The following is a 20,624-nucleotide window of genomic DNA, read 5'->3' on the forward strand; positions in this document are numbered from 1 at the left end:
CAACCTCAAGGGCAATCATCTAGCTCTAACTCAATGTCCACAGAGGATATGATCAAAGCTTTGACTAAGAATGTGACTACCATGCAGTCCAATATGGTGCAATTTCAACAAGAGACCAAGTCAAGCATTTACAACTTGGAAACATAAGTGGGCCAAATGTCTAGTGTCATGAATAGGCTTGAGGCCCAAAATTCTGGAAAATTGCCATCTCAAACCGAGGTGAACCCCAAGAAGAATGTGAGTGCTGTGACATTAAGGAGTGGTAAGGAGCTTATTGATCATGCGTCCGAAAAGAGCAAGGTTGTGGAAGAGAAGACAAGAGTTGAAGATGAGGAGGTGGAGGTTCTTACTCCTTCCAAAGAGGTGGAAAAAGTGGTGAGTCCTAGCTCTCACCAAGAGGTAAAATCTTTCCCGGAATACAAACCGGCACCCCCTTTTCCCGATGCACTTAAGGACAATCGTAAGCTTGATTTATCTAAGGATATTTATGAAACATTTAGCCAATGTAATGTGAATATTCCTTTGTTGCAATTGATTAAGACTGTGCCTTTGTATGCTAAGTGGTTAAAGGAGATGTGTTCAATTAAGAGGAAAAGTAATGTTAAAGGAAAACAAACGGTTAAGGTTAGTGAACATGTTTCCGCTGTTTTTCAAAAGAGAATGCCAAAGAAATGCGATGATCCGGGCATGTTCACTATTCCTATAACTCTTGGTGATACTAAGATTGATAGGGCCATGTTAGATTTAGGAGCCTCCATCAATGTGCTTCCTTATTCTTTGTATGAGTCTTTGACACTTGGTGATTTGCTTCCTACCAATGTTGTTATCCAACTTGCGGATAGATCCACTTCCATTCCTAGAGGTGTAGTTGAAGATGTTCTTGTGGTAGTTGATAAGTTGACTTTTCCTGCTGATTTTTATGTGATTGATATGGAGCATGATAAGCATTCGCCCTATTCTTTTAGGAAGGCCGTTCTTGAAAACGGCTAAGACCAAGATTGATTGTGACACGGTTCTTTGGCCATGCAGTTTGATGGTCAAATCATTGAGTTTAATATGTATGATGCCATGAGGTACCCTAACATTGAGGATCACTCTCTCTGTGCCATTGATGTGTTTGAGCCATGTGTTCAAGGTGTGTTCGATGTCTTACGTGATGATGATTTGCAAAGTGTTTTGGACTTTAGTTTGAATGCTGATTCTTTGGAGTTTTGTTTGCCAGATAATGTGCTTAAAATTGTTGTTGAATTGAATGAGCTTTCCAAACTTCCTTTGAATCCTTCAAACTATAAGCCCATGCCACTTACTGTGCCTAGCACAAGACCGCTTCCTTCTGTTGTGCAGGCCCCGAATGTTGAGCTCAAAACTCTACCGGAGCATTTGAAGTATGTCTTCTTAGGTGAGAAAGAGACCTTGCCAGTTATCATTTCCAACAAGTTGACCTTGGAACAAGAGAGCAAGTTGGTGGAGGTGCTCAAGGAGCATTCGACGGCGATTGGGTGGTCAATTGCCGCATCCATGGCATTAGCCCATCCACATGTATGCATAGGATCTTGTTGGAAGATGAAGCTAAGCCGGTGAGGCAACCTCAAAGGCGTTTGAACCACCCATGATGGAGGTGGTAAAGAAGGAGGTAATAAAGTTGTGTCAAATGGGTATTATTTACCCCATCTCCGATAGTAAATGGGTAAGTCCTACGCAAGTGGTGCCAAAGAAAGGTGGTGTCACAGTGATTCCTAATGCAAATGGCGAAATGGTACCCACCCGAACTCAAACCGGGTGGAGGGTATGTATTGATTATCGCCGTTTGAACTTGGTAACTAGAAAGAATCATTTTCCCCTTCCTTTTATTGACCAAATGCTTGAGCGACTTGCAGGGAGGGCTTTCTATTGTTTCCTTGATGGGTACTCAGGCTATTTTCAAGTGCCCATTGCTCCAGAGGACCAGGAAAAGACAACATTTACATGTCCCTTTGGCACTTTTGCGTATCGGCGCATGCCTTTTGGACTTTGTAATGCCCCTGCCACCTTTCAAAGGTGTATGGTAAGTATTTTCTCTGACTTTGTGGGGGAGTTTCTAGAGGTTTTCATGGATGATTTCACCGTTCATGGTGACTCTTTTGACCAATGCTTGTACCATTTGTCCCTTGTCTTGAAACGTTGTATTGAGTCTCATCTTGTGTTGAATTCTGAGAAATGTCATTTCATGGTTGAGCAAGGATAGTGTTGGGGCATGTTGTTTCATCTAGGGGGATAGAGGTAGATAAAGCAAAGATCGATGTGATTCAATCCCTTCCCTACCCCACTAGTGTACGTGAAATTAGGTCTTTCCTTGGTCATGCCGGTTTTTACCGGCGGTTTATAAAAGATTTTTCTAAGGTGTCCTCTCCTTTGTCAAGTTGTTGCAAAAGGATGTTGATTTTGTGTTTGATGATGCTTGTAAGAAGGCCTTTGACTCTTTAAAAGAGAAGCTTACTTCTGCCCCTGTCATTCAAGCCCCCATTTGGTCTCTCCCTTTTGAGATAATGTGTGATGCAAGTGATTATGCCGTGGGGGCTGTTTTGGGTCAAAAGAGTGGTAGAGCGTCTCATGTAATACATTATGCATCTATGACATTGAATGGGGCCAAAGAAACTATACCACCACGGAAAAAGAATGTTAGCTGTTGTTTTTGCGATTGAAAAATTTCGGTCCTACTTGCTTGGGACCAAGGTCATTGTGTACACCACCACCAGCTATTAGATACTTGATGGAAAGAAAGAAGCCAAAGCCCTCATAGGTGGGTTTTGCTTCTTAGTGAATTTGAGGTGGAGATTAAAGACAAGAAAGGAGTTGAAAATCTTGTGGCTGATCATTTGAGCCGTCTTGTCCATGATGAGGACAAACCCCACTCTCAAGAGGCTATTCTTGGAGAGTTTCCGGATGAAACCTTGTTTCTATCCGTGATGTCCGTCCTTGGTTTGCTAACATTGTGAATTTTCTTGTTTCTCATGAGTTTCCCCCAGGTTTACTAAGATGCAAAAGGATAAGCTACGAAGTGATGCAAGATACTATGTTTGGGATGATCCATACCTTTGGAGACATTGTGCCGATCAAATTGTCCGGAGATGCATTCCGGAAAGTGAGGTAGCCTCTATTCTTGAATTTTGTCATTCTCATGCATGTGGTGGGCATTTTGGGGCCAAGAGAACGGCGCGAAAGGTACTTGATTGTGGATTCTTTTGGCCAAGCCTTTTTCGTGATGCCTATGCTTTTTGTAAAGTTTGTGACAAGTGTCAAAGAGTTGGGAATATCTCCCAACGGAATGAAATGCCCCAAAATTCTCTTCTCTATTGTGAAATCTTCGATGTGTGGGGCATTGATTTCATGGGCCCATTTCCCAACTCTAGTGGAAATCTATATTTCTCCTTGCGGTGGACTACGTTTCCAAGTGGGTGGAAGCGAAGGCCACCAGACTAACGATGCTAAATTGTGGCAGGTTTTGTGAAGTCACAATTTTCTCTCGGTTTGGTGTACCCGCGCTATGATTAGTGATCAAGGCACTCATTTTTGCAATCGGACCATTGAAGCTTTGATGAGGAAGTATGGAGTTACTCACAAGGTTTCAACACCCTACCATCCTCAAACAAATGGTCAAGCCGAGGTGTCTAATAGGGAAGTTAAGTCTATTTTGGAAAAGACCGTGAATCCCACCCGCAAGGATTGGAGTTCCCGTCTTGAAGATGCATTGTGGGCTTATCGGACTGCCTACAAGACCCCTATTGGCATGTCTCCATATCGGTTGGTTTTCGGTAAAGCGTGTCATTTGCCTGTGGAGTTAGAGCATAGAGCTTATTGGGCAATCAAGCAATTGAATATGCGCTTTGATGGAGCCGGAGACCATAGGAAGCTTCAGTTGCAAGAGTTGGAGGAAATCCGCGAGAGTCCTATGAGAATGCAGCCATCTACAAGGAGAAGACAAAAGCTTGGCATGACAAAATTATTATGCGGAAAGAATTCAAGGTGGGTGAAAAGGTACTTCTCTACCAATCCCGCTTGAGATTATTTCTGGGTAAGCTTCGATCCCGTTGGGATGGTCCTTTTGTAGTTGTTAAAGTCTACCCTCATGGTGCAGTTGATATCCGAAGTTTGAGTACGGATAGTGTTTTCAAAGTGAATGGCCAAAGGCTTAAGCCTTACTTTGAAATTGCGAAAGTGGAGGATGTAGAGTTTTTGGAACTCTATGCCCTCGCTATGAGTAAACTTTTTGTGCTTACATGATGTCGAGCTTTCGACTTTAAAGTAAGCGCTTCTCGGGAGGCAACCCGTGATTTGATTTTATTTTTAGATGATTGGTTATGTTTGGTTCTTGTGTGTTTTTGGTGTTTTTGTTTTTGACTTTTGTAGGTGCACATTTGGGCACTAAGAAGGGAGTAGGAAGGAGTGTCATCCAAAAAAAAAAAAAAAAAAAAAAAAACGAGGGGATCTTTGAGGTTTTGCCGAGAGCAACTCCGCGGGCTGACCGCGGTCGCTGAAGTAGTCCGCGGGCGCGACCTCAAACCCCGCGGGCGCGGCCCGGGTTGCAAGTTAAAATAAAAAAAGAGCCGCAAGCAATTCCGCGACCTGCCCGCGATCGCTGAACGCCTCCGCGGGCGCGGACCTTTTCTCCGCGGTCGCGGACCATCGTATTTCCGCCAGGTTCGTTTTTCTTTTCACCTTTTCTCTTTCTTCCTCCTTCCCTCAATTCCGTCTCTCTCTCTCTCTTCTCACAACTCTTCTCAAACCTCCTCATCCCCTTTCATCTCTCCTCAATTCTTTCCCTCAAATTTCTCTCTTTCACTCATTCAATCCCTTTTTCTCACTCTCTCATTTCATTTCCCACTCAATCCTCTTCAAAAATCTCCACTTTTCTTTTCTTTTTACAAAATCTCTTGGAAACCCTAAAATTTGGGGGGTTTTTGATTCTTGGAGTTCTTGGGCAATTAAAGGAGCAAGGAGCATTCTTAGGATTTTGTTCTCACTTGGGTACTTGGTCAACCACTCTATTGATTCTTCCATAAGGTAAAACTTCAATTCTTCACTCTCTTTTTGGAAGTTCCCTTCATTTTTCGTTGTGGTTGATTGATTGTTGAGATTGTGGAGGATTGTTGTGTTTTTAGAACTCTTTGTGGTTGTGTTGACATTGTTGAGAATTAAATTTGTCAATTTTGGAGTGAATTGTTGGAAGTTTGATTTGAGAAGTTGAGGGTGGAATTGTTGTTTGACTTACTTGGGTTGTCTTGGTGAGTTTTGTGGTTGCTTTAGCAATGGTAAGAAAGCGTGGTCGTACCCAAGGTTCCAATGAGCCTGAGGCTCATGAGGAACCTGCTGCTAGTGAGGTGATGATTGACACTATGGGGTTAACTGGACTCAATAGGGAGCAAAAGGTGACTTGGAGAAATCTTTGTCGATCAAAACGAGTTGTCTAGTGTACCAAGTTTATTGACACTAATTTCTTGGCTCAGTTGGGGCTTTTATGGATTTCGAGAGATGATGGGTAGAGCTGGATTGTGGGCATGCTTGATTATACACCTGCACTTATAAGAGGTGTGTTTATGAATTTTTATCCACTCTCACCTTGGTGAAGCATAGGGGAGACACCCGTATTTGGTTTAGGATGCATGACCGAGTGCGTGATATTTCTATGAGCCAAGTTAGAGAGGCTTTTAGTTGGGTCGCTCCCTTCAGCGACAACCCTTTTGTCCCCATGGGTGTTCCGTCTGAGGAGGTTGGTGTCTTTTGGTATCGCATTTCTGGGTTACCCCTTAGCAGTGGTGGTGAGAAGATTAGTAGTATCCGTCACCTGGTCTATGCATGGCTGCTTACTTCCTAGGCATGACTATCTTCTGCAAGGGTGAGACGGGGAAATTGAACCAATTAGAGATGTGCTATCTTCGTGCCTTGCTTCCGGGTAGTGTTGGTATTCCGGATTGGGCCGACCTTTGGCTTAAGTCTTGCAATGATGTGCGAACCAAATTGGGTGGTCACCTAAGCATGGGAGGTATGATTACACATTTGATTACGCGGTTGGGATATCCTCCTAATACTGCTTGTGACCCGGTGGCTGATAAGTTTCTCTTGTTTAATGCCCGCACATTGTTGAAAATGAGCATGTTGAAGAGCTCTGATGGTCCCCCATTTCAGATACACTGTGGTGATGGTTTTATCTTCCTTCCTTGGGCGCATTTTCCTTTTGGCCCCACTGTGGCCGATTTTTTTATTAGGCCCGAGGTAGGCGGTGGGATTTTGGATGATATGGATGAGGATGATGAAGGTGATGGGGATTATGATATGGAGATGGAGCAAGGAGAAGGAAGTAGGCTTTCCTCTATCGAGGAACAGTTGCAGGCTCTTACTCTCCAGGGTAATGCTACCATGGGCTACATGAGGCATTTAGATGCTTTCTTTCAGCAGCAGTATGGTGGTAGCTATGTTCCATATGGTGATTTCCCTGGTGGAGCATCTGGCTCTGGTGCCTCCGGTAGCGGTGGGGCATATCATGGTGATCCTTAGAGGTTTGTTTCTCCCTTTTGCTTGATCTTTTGACTTTCTTACACATTGGGGACAATGTGTCCTTTAAGCATGAGGGAGAGGAGTTATTGATGATGTGTTTATATTGTAAATATTTGTTTTTCATTTCGTAAGTTTTTTTAAAAAAAAAAAAAGCAAAAGAAAAAAAATTGAAAAAGAAAAAAGAAAAAAAAAAGAGAAGAAAAAAAATGATGAAAAAAAAGAAAAAAAAAAAAAAAAAGAAAAAAAGAGAAAAGAAAAAAATGATAGTGGCTAGGTGAAAACCCGGGAGGGCGCCTAGGCAAAAGGAGAGGACTCGGATGTCCTTATTTTTCGGAGTGGTGGCATATGAAGGGTGTTTGAAGCGGCGTTTGGGTAGGTCACTCATTGTTGAAATAAGGAGGTTGTGGTTTAGATGGTGGTAGGTTAGAAAGCCTCTTGTTATTTATCTTGGAGTCATAAGGGGAGCTGGAGCTGGTTAAATAGGTAAGTTTTTGGGTTGAAGGTGCTATTCCAACCCAAAGCTTCATTTTGAGGGAGTAGTGTGTGAGTTGAGCTTGGGGGATTTAGGACATGTTAGCCCCCTTGCTCTTTGGTTTGTTGTGTAAGTTAGCTTGGGTGTGTTGAGGTTATTTCCACCCCAAGTTAACTATCTTTGTGGATTTTGGAGCGATAAGATGGCTAGAGTTTTGGTGCGTTGACATTACTTCCGCTCAAGCTTTAGCTAGTTGCGATTCATCACTTATTCGCTTTTGATTGGAGTAGTGGTGTTAGGTTTGGATTTTGTGTAAATTTTTCCATGCTTTTCTTGATAGACCTTGGAGATAGAAAGGAGTTAGGATTTTACACGAGGACGAGTAAAGGTCTAAGCATGGGGGAATTTGATATGCCATGTTCATATGGCATTTTTCAGTTCTTATTTGGCTATTTTTGTGTGGACTTGAACATATTTTGGTATGATTTTGAACTCTTTCTCAAAAATTGGTTTTTGGTTTATTTAATTTCTATTATGTTGGTGAGAGGGTCCAATGGGCACAATTTGCTATTGAAGAAAATGCCAAGTCACAAAGTCAAGTGTACAAGTGGATTAAGTCATCAAAGTATGCATTTAAGTGGCAAGGAAACAAATATGGGAAGAAATGTTAATCAAATGAGGAAGCATCCAAGGAAAGAAGAAGGAAGTTGTATCGCCAGCTCCCGCGGGCGCGGAGCACATGACCGCGGCGCGACGAATTTCGGAGGAAATCAAAGAAAATCGCCGTGAGCAACTCCGCGACCTCATCGCGGTCGCGGACCACCTCCGCGGGCGCGGACCTAATCTCCGTGGTCGCGGACCCCTGTAGTAAGGAAACGACGCTTCGTTTCCTCTGTTTTGCGGATTAAAACATTAGTTAGTCTTTTGTGTTGTTATTGAGTTTTACATCTGTTTTTTTAGAGAGAACAATTAAAAAAGAAAAGTTGTAGTGATTATTTTGGATTATGAGGAACTAATTTCCTAACTTGGTAAATCAATTGGAGCAACCTTTTCATCCATTTTGTGAGTTCAATCTTTACCTTATATTTGCTTGAATGTTTGATGATTCTTCATATTCTTCATGCTAGATTGTTGTGTACTTTGAGTTAATCTGATCATTTAACTTGTGGTTTCTTTACAAACTTTGCTATCTAGATAATTGTCTGCTTTGAGATTATCTAGAATTGGTAGTTTTGTGCTCAATTATCACATGCTTTTGGATAGTTGTGCATGAGAAGAATCATCTCATAAACTTGTGTTTGATCGCTTGTGTGAATGCAAGTTTATCCTATTGACATCTCCTTAGTTGTTATTTAATTGTTTAATTGAATCTAGAACGCTTGGACTAGGTTGTTAAACCGTTAAGGATTGGATTAGAACGCTCGCTTAATCTTACCACTAAGTTAGAGGAGATTGAATTTGTTGATTCGCAATAGGTCATTCAAGTAATCATAGGAATTGAGTTGTTCTATGATCAAAGTTTGAATTGGTTGTTAAGATTGATTGCCAAGTATTTGTCTATTATTTGATTTCCGTTTGCTTAGTCCATCTTAGTTATACTTTTAAGTGAAAACCCCCCCATTGTTACCACAACACACGTTTAACCTTACCAAACCCTCCTTCTCCGTGGATTCGAACCTTACTTCCTTATACTACGTTTGTGTAGGGTAGTATTGATTTATTTGCGCGTTAGCCGATACGACTTAGGCCTCGCCATATATTCCCTTGGATTCGGACTTGAATTATGGGCCTCTGATATTTAATGATTTTGCGCCTTGTCATGCATGGACTTTATTGGGGATTCGTCTCTCATAGGCCTTCCAAGGGTAGTCCAGAGGTTGTCGCGACGCGGGATGAAGATTTCTCTATATAGAGGGAGGGGGGAGCCAACTTTCTGTACTTTCTTGTCATTTGCAAAATTTGCTCACACACTCTCCTGTCTTTCTCTCTCTAGAATTCTCTCCATAGAATCTTTCCTCAAGTCTTTCACACCATTTTCTGCCCGAGTTCATCTCTGTGTTTCCCGAGTTGTGTCATTCCCGAGAAGGTACGCTTTACTTTGTATATTTATTTCCTTGCTGTTTTCTATCGTAGATCGAACTCCCTACTATGGACCCTGAGTTGGAGTCAAGTACTCCAGCCTCTTCCCCTCCTAGACTTTCGGAAGAGATTCAAGGGGAAGAGGGCTTCTTAGTTAGTACTCGGGTATCTTACCCGGATCCTTCGACGGTGCCAAGGCGATTCCGTTACCCAGCCCCTCGGATTCTTTATCGGAAGAGGACGAGGGTTTGATCCCGGGTCCTTGGGAGGTGTCGGTCGCGCATAGGACTTGTGCTAGGAGTTACTTAGATAAGCGTATTTCTGATGGTGTAGTGATGGTGTCTAAGAGAACCGACGAGGAGGAGGGTCCTAGCACTTCCGGTTGCGAGTATCCTCCCTTGGACCCCGAGGAGGGGCCCCACACTTACTACCCCGACCCCGTCTTTATGAAGTACATGGAGAGGAATCTCAAATACGTGGGGACTGAATTCTGGATCCAGGATCCTTACTTTGTAGTCCGAGCGAAGCACTTTGACTCGGTTCTGACGCCTCCGGTGGGGTGCGTGTCGGTGTATCAGCAGAGCTTACAGATGGGCAAGTCGTGGTTGGAGGTACATACTTTCCCAACTCGTTATTTTTGTTTTCCTTTTGCTTCTGTCCCCCGAGTTTACAAATGTTACTATTTAGCAGACTTCTATCCGGATGACTTCCGTCATCCGCCGTCGGGATCAGTTTGAGGATAAGATTGCCTCTCTGAAGACGAATATTTCTGATTTAGAGGCCAAGGTAACTTCGACCGAGGGTGAAGTTACCAAGCTGAATGAAGAGCTTAAGTCGCAGAAGGAGACCTTCCAAGAGGCAAGTGCGGCAGTCAAGGCCCACACTACTTTAAAAGACAACCACAAGAGGCTTCAAGAGGATCTGGATAAGGCCTTGATTGACCGGAACGCCTCCCAAAAGAGAGCCGAGGAGTTACAAACTAAACTGGCCGATGCTGTCGAGAAGTATAATTCTTCCCGCCACAAGTTGAAGAAGGCTGAGGTTGACCTCAAGCAGGCTCAGGGTGAATGGCTCGCTCATTGGAAGACAACTCCGGAGGGGCTAGACTATTTAGGTAAGTTGGCCTCGACTTCTTACCGTTTAGCAACTCGAGAGACCAAACAACGCCTACATGCCATTCTCCCCGAGTCTAATGCAAGCTTGGATTGGGCGGCGGTTAAAGCTGAATTTGATCGCCACATTGCTGCAGAGCAAGAGGCTAAAGCCCAAGCTAAGAAGAAGGTGGAGTCTTCTCAAACCCCGGGTGCTTCTGAAGTGCAAGAAGTTGTTTCTTCTTCTACTACCCCGATTGCTCAGCCAACTTCAGCAGCACCAACAACACAGGTTCCCGTCGAGGGAGATGATGATGAATGTTGCAGTTCTGTGGAGGTCTCCTCCGAGGAGGATGCTAGTGTTGATAGCTCCCCCGAGAAGGCTGCTGAAGCTTAGTCTTGAAGTTTTTGTTATTTGAATTTTAGATTCTGAATATTTGGTTTTTGAATCCCGAGAGCATGTTCTCGAGTATGGCCTCAATTTTTTGTTTCGCGATTGCCCTCATTATATTCTGTTAGATACAACTGATACAACTGCACATAATAGAACCCATGCTTTGCGATAATGTCATTTCATTAATTTCTCATGACAAGGCCAACAACTCCCTGGGTTACAACTTACTTCCCCGAGTTGTGGCTAACAGGATGAACATAAGGCTCAAGTGTGGCCCAACCGACAACTCTAATAAGGCATATAACATATAACCCCGAGTTGTGGTTAATCAAATAGTGTAACAAGGCTCAAGCATGTCCTGTTTACATCGTAAATCTCAAAGATTGATAGTGCTTACACATAGTATTTCTTCAAATTGTCTGCATTCCAGGGTCGGGCGAGGGGGGGGGGGGTACCTTCAGGGGATTCAAGTCGGTATATCCTGGGCTTGATTTCCGCCACGACTTTGTAAGGTCCGTCTCACTTCGGCTTGAGCTTGCCTTTTAAGTGAGTGAGGCCTGTGCCTTCAACTTTTTTCACCACCCAATCCCCGACATGAATGGGGCGAGCTTTAACTCGCAGGTTGAACTATCTGGCTACCCACAACTTGTTATGAATAGACTTGAGCAATGAGTTACCCCGCATCTCTGGAAGCAGATCGAGATTGATTAACTTTTCTTTCTCATTTTGTTCGTAGTCATAGAATGTCATCCTCGGGGAGGGTATCTCGACTTCAACCGGGAGAACAACTTCACTTTCATAGACCAAGCTGAAGGGTGACTGGCCTGTCGCCTCCTTCATCGTCGTTCATGCTGACCATAGCACTCCCGGGAGGTCGTCAATCCAGGTCCCTTTGGCTCCTTCCAGTGACTTCTTTATTCCATTCAGCATTATCTTGTTTGTGGCCTCTGCCTGGCCATTCGTTTGTGGTTAGGAGACTGCTGAGAATCTGGTTTAAATGCCAAACCTAGAGCAATACTCCCGGGTAGGTTCGTTGTTGAACTGTCTTCCATTGTCGGAGATGAGAGTCTTAGGAACCCCTGTAAGTGCAAGTGACACTCAAGAGGGGGGGGGGGTAAATTGAGTGTTTGTCCGAATGTTGTAAATTTTTCGATTATAGTAAGAACAGTAAAGGAACAGTTCTCTAGCAGCGGAAATAAGAGCAATGAATAAACAACACAAGGATTTAACGAGGTTCGACTTCTAATAAGTCTACGTCCTCCACTCACTCACTCTTTTATCAATCAACTCAGAATAACAAAAGAATTACACTCAATCACTTATGCACCTATGCACAAGATGATTCCCCAACTTCCACCTATGAAAGTTCGACCCAACCACCAACTATGATGGTTCAAATGAAGTTGATCCCCGATCAACTTCCCCAGCAAACTGAACTCACAATTGGTTCACTTACAACAAGTTTCCTCTCAAGAACAAACAACCTTACACGCTTAGAATGAGAGTAGTTTAAGATCTATGTGGTATTAGGGTTTGTGCTAGGTTTGAGAGCTTGAGAGAGAGAGAATGCTTTTGCTTAGAGTATATGAAAATATGCGTGCAAAAGCCTCACCGTTTGTGTGCTAGCAGAACTCCTTAAATAAGCCTTTGGTAAGTAAATGTTACATGATATTATGAGAGTATATTTTCCCCGGAAGTATGGAAATTATTCCAAGGAAAATATACTCACTGATTTTATTTGATATCAAATAAAATCAGTATAATATCATATAACACACTTACCATACTTAAGAAATCTTGCTCACACAACAAACCATGTATCCGTGTATTTTGAAAATCAATTTTGCGCGGAAAGAAAACTTTCCTAAAATACGAATGCATGAAATAAACCCTAGAGGACTGGTTCAGATCTGTTCCCAGACTGTTCCAATCAACCAAGTTTACTTGTAGTTATGTATGACAAGTAACCGAAGTTTCTTGTCATCCACAACTAACTCATCTCTCTAGTTTCAAACCTTTATAGTGCATCAACACCTTTATACCACTTACATTGCATCTAAGACCTAAATGTGCTACAACATGATTTTGGTCTTCATGCAAATCTTCAAGACTTGGCTTCACAAGCTTCGTCTTTCTATCCATTGAACTTGTACTTTGGCACCTACACATGCAAACAGAAACATGCATGCAATATAATAGTTCAATGTGGTTTGTCATCACTCAAAACTCAAAACAGGGAACTCAACAACCTCGAAACGAGTGATGAGGTTTTTTCAGATGAAATTCTGCACTTGTTTGTCTGTTATGGACGCCAATGGCTCTGCCTCAACCCACTTAGTGAAGTAGTCGATGGCTACCAACAGGAATCTCCTTTGTCCCGAGGCCGATGGGAAGGGGCCTATTAGACTCATTCCCCACTTATCGAATGACAGGACCGCCTAAATGGTGGTCAAAGGATTAGTCGAGGCCCGAGGATTGTCTCCATGAAGTTGGCAATTAGGGCATTTCCTGACTAGGACATCCGCATCATGTTTCAAGGTGGACCAGTATTTCAGAGCTTTCCCCGCTATTGTCCTGGCGCTTTGATGGTTGCTGCAAGCCCCTTCGTGTATCTTCCTCAAAATGTAGTTTCCCTCGAAGGGAGTTACACATTTCAGCAGTGGGTGTGTATAGGATTTCTTGTATAAATGACCCTCATGCCAGATAAACCACCCCGCCTTCCTCTTGAGGGCATCAGCTTCTTTCTCGTTCATGGGTAACAACCCATCTCGGGGTGCTGGGTTCCTTCTCTCTCAGCTAGCAGCACCGCGCTGAGAGCGTGTTCTGACACTGAGAGATACACATAAAGGGTCTCCCCCGGCAAGGGGGATATGAGCTTGGGTAGTGTTGCCAAGTGCTGGTTCAGCAGATGGAAGGCTTCTTCTGCTCCGCTATCCTATTCGAACTCTTTCCTTTTCAAGGCTCTGAAGAAGAGCAAGCTTTTATAGGTCGACCGGGATAGGAAGCAGCCCAATGCTGCGAGGCATCCTGCTAGCCTTTGTACTTCCCTGAAGTTTCTTGGTGATGACATGTTCAGAATAGCATTGATCTTGTCGGGGTTGGCCTCGATACCTCTTTCATCCATCAGAAATCCTAGGCACTTACCCCTTTTCACCCCGAACATACACTTTTTGGGGTTCAACTTCATGCCATAATTTCTGAGGGTTGTTAATGTCTCTTTGAGGTCGTTCACATATTCAGTCCTTCTCTTACTCTTGACGATCATGTCGTCTGCATAAACTTCAATGTTCCTCCCGAGTTGCTCAGCAAAGACTTGTTGATTGTTCGTTGGTACGTAGCCCTCACGTTTTTTAGCCCGAAGGGCATCATTTTGTAGCAGTATATACCTTGGGCCGTGACAAACGTTGTATGCACTCGGTCCTTTTCCGCCATGGGGATCTGGTGGTATCCCGCGTTGGCGTCCATAAAGCTGAGCAACTCGTGACCCGCCGTTGAGTCAACTAGTCTGTCAATCTCTGGTAGAGGATGGTTGTCCTTAGGGCATGCCTTGTTTAGATATATGAAATCGACGCACATGCAACAAGCTCCATTGGCCTTCTTTACCAGTACCAGTTGGCCAGCCATTCAGTGTATTGGCATTCCTCAATGATTCCCACCTCGAGTAGCTTCTTCAGTTCTTCAGCAGCCGCGACATTCCTCTTAGGCCCCTAATGCCTGAATTTTTGCTTGATAGGACGGAATCCTTCCTTAATATTCAGCTCATGCGATGCAAAGTCGGGATTCATTAATTCCATGCATATCAGAGGCCGAGTAGGCGAAGACATCCTTGAATTCTTTCAAGGTATGAAGTAATTCCTCCTTGATCTTGGGGCTGAGGTTCGTGCCAATTCTCAAGGTATGCCCGACTTTCTGATCCACTATAACTTCTTCAACTTTCCCCACCGGCCGGGGACGTTCGTATAGCTTGGGATTCTCCGAAATATAGACCCCGAGACCGGTAGGGGCATCTGTAGGATCTTCCCTCTTCCTTTTCTTCTCTTTCCTCTCCTCGGGTGCCCCTGTTCGGAAGCTATTGGTATAGCATTCCCGGGCGGTTTGTGGGTCCCCATATCTTTTCCCGACTTGTCCCTCGTCAGTTTCATACTGCAGCAGCAGCTGGTATACGGAGATGGCTACCTTTATCTTGTTCATCGTCGGCCGACCCATGATGGTGTTGTAAGGTAGCGGGGTATCAACCACTAGGAAATCAACGAGTAGACTCCTTCCTTTTCCTCTATCCCCGAGCCTTACATCTAGCTTCACGTACCCGAGAGGGTAGACGGATCCGCCCCCAAAGCCTATCAGTGGCTGGCTAGTAGGGGTCACGTCCTTCTCGGTATATTTCAGTTTGATTAAGTAGTCAAGAGTGATCATGTCGGCCAAGGATCCGCTGTCGACTAGAATTCTTTTGACTCGGGAATTGGTGATCTTCATTTTTATCACCAATGGATCGTTAGGGGGTGTGTGTATGTGTCGGTTAGGCTCCCTGAACGTCATAACAGAGCATCCCGCCTTGGGTGTTCCTATTTCCAACATTTGCTGCTTCATTGATTGTAGGTGAGCTTTTCGAGCTCGGCCAGACAATCCACCCGAGGCATGGCCCCCGACTATGACACCAACATAGCCCTCAGTGTTATCACTGTCATTTCTTGTAATAGCTTATATTTTAAGCAGGTTTAATAACGACTTTATAAATGAGATTTGATAAGTATAATAACTGATATTTTCAGACACGTTTACTCAAAGTTAGCTATGTTCATATTAGTAAAGAAATTACTTTGAGAATTATTATTTATCGTCTAAAGTAAGTTCCAGGCACAAATAAGTTAGGATGGATTTTGATATAATAGAGATATTGAGTTGAGGATTTTGAGCTTTGAAATAAAGAGAAATCCATTTTTAATTACAATTTATCTCTCCTCACTCATGTCATCTACTCTATATGCTAAAGCATCACTCTCTCTTCTTCATAACTTCTCAATCAAGTGCCAAAGTGTATTTTTCCCATAGATCAATTATTCTCTTAAATATTTCAGTTTAATTACCCAAGTGTTTGAGAATTGGGAGAAACCCCAAAACCAAAATAAAAACCCCAAACAATAAATTTCTCGCTCCTCTGATTTTATACCCCGTACTGTGCATGTTCAATTTCTGTATTAAGGAGTCAAAATTTTCCCAAAAGTATTACATCGAAGTTGTAGATCTCGAAAAGTTATTGAACTTAGAACCAAAAATCACTTGATTTGGAGTTCTTAGCTATGAGTTATGGTCTTTGCAAGTTTGGTGTTGCTACCTTCATTTCTCTCCCCTTTGTTTTTATTCCAACAATCTGTTGCCCCAATTATCTATAACATGTAATCTAATTTTTCATTTTTGTTGCTGAATCAAATTGTAGATCACTTCGAGCTTATGAATTTCGGCACAAAAATCACTTAATTTGGAGTTCGGAGCTATGAGTTATGGTCTTTGTAAGTTTGGTGTTGCTACCTTCATTTCTCTCTCCTCTGTTTTTATTCCGACAATTTGTTGCCTCAATTATCTACAACATTCTGCTCTTTGTTGTTGAATCAAAGTTGTAGATCACTTTGAGCTAATGAATTTGGGCACAAAAATCGCTCAATTCGGAGTTCGGAGCTATGAGTTACGCCTTACACAAGTTCAGCATTGCTGCTGTACTTTGTGTTGCGCTGCTGCCGTGGTTGGCTTTGTTTCCCAATGTTGTCATTGCTACTTGTTTGCCTTGTTGCTGCCATTGTATTGGTATTCCTTTCCATATGAAGGTATAAGCTAATTTTTCTTAATTCCTCATCTCCTTTGATTCCAATTCAAGTGTGGTGCAATTGAATTTTATATTCTGATTTTAGAAATAAATTGGTTCTCAATTTGTTATTGATTAGCAAATATAGTTATGATAAGAGTTGTTAAACTTAAAGATTGAATATTTATCTTTATTATTGGATTGAAGCTTCTAATATGAAGTAAGCCTCTTAAGTAAGTTTATAAAAACTGATTTTTATAAATTATGTTGTTTGATAATACTCTCTGAAATCAGAATGATGTTAATTAGAGATAGAATTGATGTTGTGAGTTGGATTAGTAGAATGGGTTGTATATAAGAATTGTGGTGGTTAGTTCATAGAAGAGATAAGAAAGTATGAGTAATTCAATTTGTTTATCTAAATTGTTGTGAGGATGGTTAATGATTGTTGTTATTGTTTTGAGGTCGTTGTTGGAGTATGTATATGGAGATAAATTATGAAGTTCGAGCTATAGTTGGTTATCCAGAATGTCGAATTATTGGGAATTGTTTCAAGGTACACACATGTCCTTCCACCTTTGAATCTATATTCGTGTTTTATGTGATTTCATGTGCTGAGCTTAATAAGCCTTTTATATAAATACAAAATTATTCAAATGGTTATTCGTGTGTTTACAAGAGTTGTTAACTACATATTTGGTTTTAAGCTATGAGCGAAAGCTATATATGTGATGAGTTTTACTGAGTGATATTTTTATGAAGAACTGATTGGAGGTAGTTGAATCCTTCAATAATATAGATGTGTGATATTATTAAACCTACTTGTTTCCACATCGAATTTATAATAAGTTTCTTATGCTTAGTAAGTTGATCTTTTATATGAAAGTGTAGCTATGAGAATTAAAGCAAGGATCTTTAGTATATCTAACTATATAAGTGGTTTTACAACAAGTACTTCGATTTACGAACTAAGCCAGGACGTCGACTCGATATCTTTATGAAGTCGATTTCGATTTAAACTATAGTTATATTTGAAAGTTCAGAGAAAAAGAAAGAAATTTGATCAAGGATGTTGAGTTAAAATTTCAGGTTTAAGGCATTGTGAAAATATTTGTGATATAAGTTTTATATGGAATTCTGAAAGTATGAAAAACTCTTTATTATGTTTGAAATTTTGATTATATATGATCATGAACTTTGAAAATTATGACTTGGAGTTATGAACAAATATGGACTCGTGAAATTATAAATCAGAATTTTCTAGTTCTATTAATGACGGGGAGGATCTTTACTCCTACTTAAATTTTTATGAAGAAGTTCTCATAGGAAAAAGTCTCTCAAATTTAGGTCAGTTTAATGAACATTATTTTCGGATTTAAGTTTGGAAACGCGTAAGTCTAGTAAGCAAGTTATATCTTTATAGAATATTATGGATGAATTATGTTATATGGAGTTTGGAATCTAAGTTAGAATGAGTTTGCTGTGAGATGGGTACTTGTGAAGTTCTGTTTAAGAAATACAAGTGTCGCTTTGAGGATATTATTAGAAGTAGTAAAATATCCCGTGATTTACTTGTGGCGTATAAACAAGGCCGAATGGTATCACCCGAAGATATCTCCGAAAATAATATGGAGCTTGGTTATATAAGAATGAAGATTTGTGATGTCATAATTGAAGGATGAAGTAATTGTTGGGAGGTTCTAACTAAGAATGAAGATGTTATGTGGTGGACGTAGATTAGATAGTTAGGGAATAGTAAATTTGGATGTGAATTTCAAAGGTCAAATATTAATTTATGAGTTAATGGAGTTGTTACGAGAGGTTTGTGAGTTCAGAGGATGTGTAGGATTTGAGATATGAATGTCGTATCAGTGAAATAAAGGATCCAATCTTGGTGGTGGTTTAGAGGAGTATCGATTAGAGAGATATAATTTACAATACTTATGTAATAAAAAATCATATCCGCAAAGGGGTCAAGTAAAAGAGTTTGGAGCATAATTTCTTCTATTGGATGAGTAAAATTATATAAATGGTATTGGGAAAGAAAAATATAAATCTAGATAATAGAAGCATGGTAATTAAAGTTATATAATGACAATACTAAGCGTATGGTGTTAAGGCTAATATGAGCTTTCAGTACAAATACATGGGGACGTATGGTTGTGAATTATAAATTTAAGAAGGATGAGGACAACGAGTTGAGTATTGGGAAATATGGAGTGAGATATTTTGACTTGCCATAGTAATTGTAGGTGATTTATGATAATGTAATAAGGTTATATTCTGGCAATGAAAGTTCATGTATTGGGAATAAGAAAACCTTTAAGGGAAAATTCATATCATGAGAATTTTGGAATGCTATAGTTTGGATGCTATAAGTTAAAGACGGAAGTCCAAGTACAAAGAGAAACTATTATGATGAAGGGAATTTCCAAACCATGTTAGAGGATACCTTATAGTCTACAAGTAAAATATTACAGGTTAATTGCACGAGCTTAGAATTGGGTCTCGATAATAGTCAATTATCTTATAAGTATTTGAGAAACATATTTTACATTTTGATTATGTTATGGGTTCGACTGTGGAGAGATATTTGATTTCGAATACGTTTTATGTATATTACTTCCTTTAAAAGAATATATTTAAGGTAAGTGAGATTATTTGAGATTCGAGTTTGTGTTATAATAAGATTATTGAGGTTCAGGTATTTTGGATATGTTAATTACATTTCAACTTTTTTTTGTTTTATATTAATTTAGGGACGAAAGTTTAAGTCGTTGATACACTTTGGAATTGAGTATGCGATACGAATTAAGAACAAGCGTATAAGATTTGAAAGATATAAGTTTGTGTTATTGAGAAAATAAGCATTATGATTTAGTTATTGTTTTATGGGGAAAGTAAACAACATTTATGGAGCGAGATACTCAATATGTGTTATGGAGCGGGTATTGTTCCTTTGAGTAGTCATGATCTAAAAGTTATTGAGGTTAAGTTTTGGAAATTCCTAATTCGAAGTACCGAGCAGGAAGTTCTGTTCATTTTAAGTTCAGTGTTTTTGCTGCAACTATTTTGACAAAAGTTCCACATGTTCAAGTTAAATCAACCCTTTTAATAAAGTTTAAATGAGCCCACTAAGTGCCTATATGACTTTTACAAGCAGTAAAGAATTGATTGTTTCCTTATATCTTTACACCTAACTAATAGGTGAAATTGTTGTCGTAAAATAAAAGATTTCAAAAGAAGATTCAAGTCTTGCAATGATTAGCGACACTATAGTAGTTGTGATTCCTTTTCCTCTCCATGGATAAATGTGTGTTCTTTGGAACACGTGTGGTATTGATAAACTGTGCATTTAAACTATTTATGTAAACAAACTACGGATACAAGTGGGTAAAGGCCGATACCAAATAAGGTACGGTATGAACAACAACCCTTGGAGGATGGGTGATCTCCTTCCGAACCCTTGGAGGATGGGTGATCTCCTTCCGAACCCTCGCTGGGTGGGTGAAGTCCAGCAAATAATAAAAATGTGACATGTCCTGGTTAAGGCTTGCAAGCATAAAAATTTAAACGGTGGGGGTGACAACCTCCATTAGCTTAGAGATAGTCGGCTCCTTGTGTAAGGAGCCCCTCTCTATTCGTGTTCGCTTTACCCAAATAAATTAAATGCTATTGAATGAGCTAAGTGGTGATCTTCATGATAAAGTTTTTTACTTTAATGCGATTGTGCAAGGATAGTAATCCTGAAAATTTTAAGCAAGCACCTTACTTGTGAAGCATACTGAATTCTAGCATGAATTGTATACGAATGGTCTTAAGCCACCAAAAATGAGGTTTTAGGGCGAGCTTATGTATTTCAACTGTTGTTGAACTTTGTCCTTAGGATGGGTTTTAATATATACCGCAAGTGCACGGTGTCTGTTTCGCAGAAACTGGCAAATACGAGTCGATCCACAGGGAGAGGAGTTCTACAGATTTATGCTCAATTATCTAACTACTTCCAGAGAGGAAATGATTGAATAATTAATCACTAAACTAGAATAAACTAGAACGCAGAAAAATGGGAATTTATCAAATAATTAAAAGCCTAGGGCAATCGATCGGTCCACCATGCTTATACCAGTTTAATCAATATAATATAGTTCAACAACACTTGGATTGAGGTTTGAATAAATAAAGTATTTCGTGAATCCTTGGTAAGGCATTAACAACTCTTAGATTAACATATGCCAGTACGGTCGCTCAACATAATCAAAT

The 20,624-nt window shown here is 40.9% G+C and overlaps 3 protein-coding genes across 3 annotated transcripts; all 3 read left to right on the forward strand.

The window, feature by feature from the left end:
• Positions 1 to 156: 156 nt before the first annotated feature.
• Positions 157 to 990, forward strand: LOC130589912 (uncharacterized). Its single transcript, XM_057391544.1, has one exon. The coding sequence runs from the start codon at positions 157 to 159 to the stop codon at positions 988 to 990; it is 834 nt and encodes a 277-aa protein (XP_057247527.1).
• A 2,533-nt stretch (positions 991 to 3,523) lies between these two features.
• On the forward strand, positions 3,524 to 5,447 carry LOC130589913 (uncharacterized). Its single transcript, XM_057391545.1, has 3 exons — positions 3,524 to 3,968; positions 4,088 to 4,237; positions 5,284 to 5,447. Exons 1-3 carry the CDS (start codon positions 3,524 to 3,526, stop codon positions 5,445 to 5,447), a joined length of 759 nt encoding a protein of 252 aa, XP_057247528.1.
• A 4,337-nt stretch (positions 5,448 to 9,784) lies between these two features.
• Positions 9,785 to 10,570, forward strand: LOC104901533 (uncharacterized). The gene has a single exon (XM_010689121.1). The coding sequence runs from the start codon at positions 9,785 to 9,787 to the stop codon at positions 10,568 to 10,570; it is 786 nt and encodes a 261-aa protein (XP_010687423.1).
• The last annotated feature ends 10,054 nt before the right edge of the window (positions 10,571 to 20,624 follow it).

This window comes from Beta vulgaris, chromosome 8 (assembly GCF_026745355.1).
Source record: "Beta vulgaris subsp. vulgaris cultivar EL10 chromosome 8, EL10.2, whole genome shotgun sequence".
NCBI lineage: Eukaryota > Viridiplantae > Streptophyta > Magnoliopsida > Caryophyllales > Amaranthaceae > Beta > Beta vulgaris.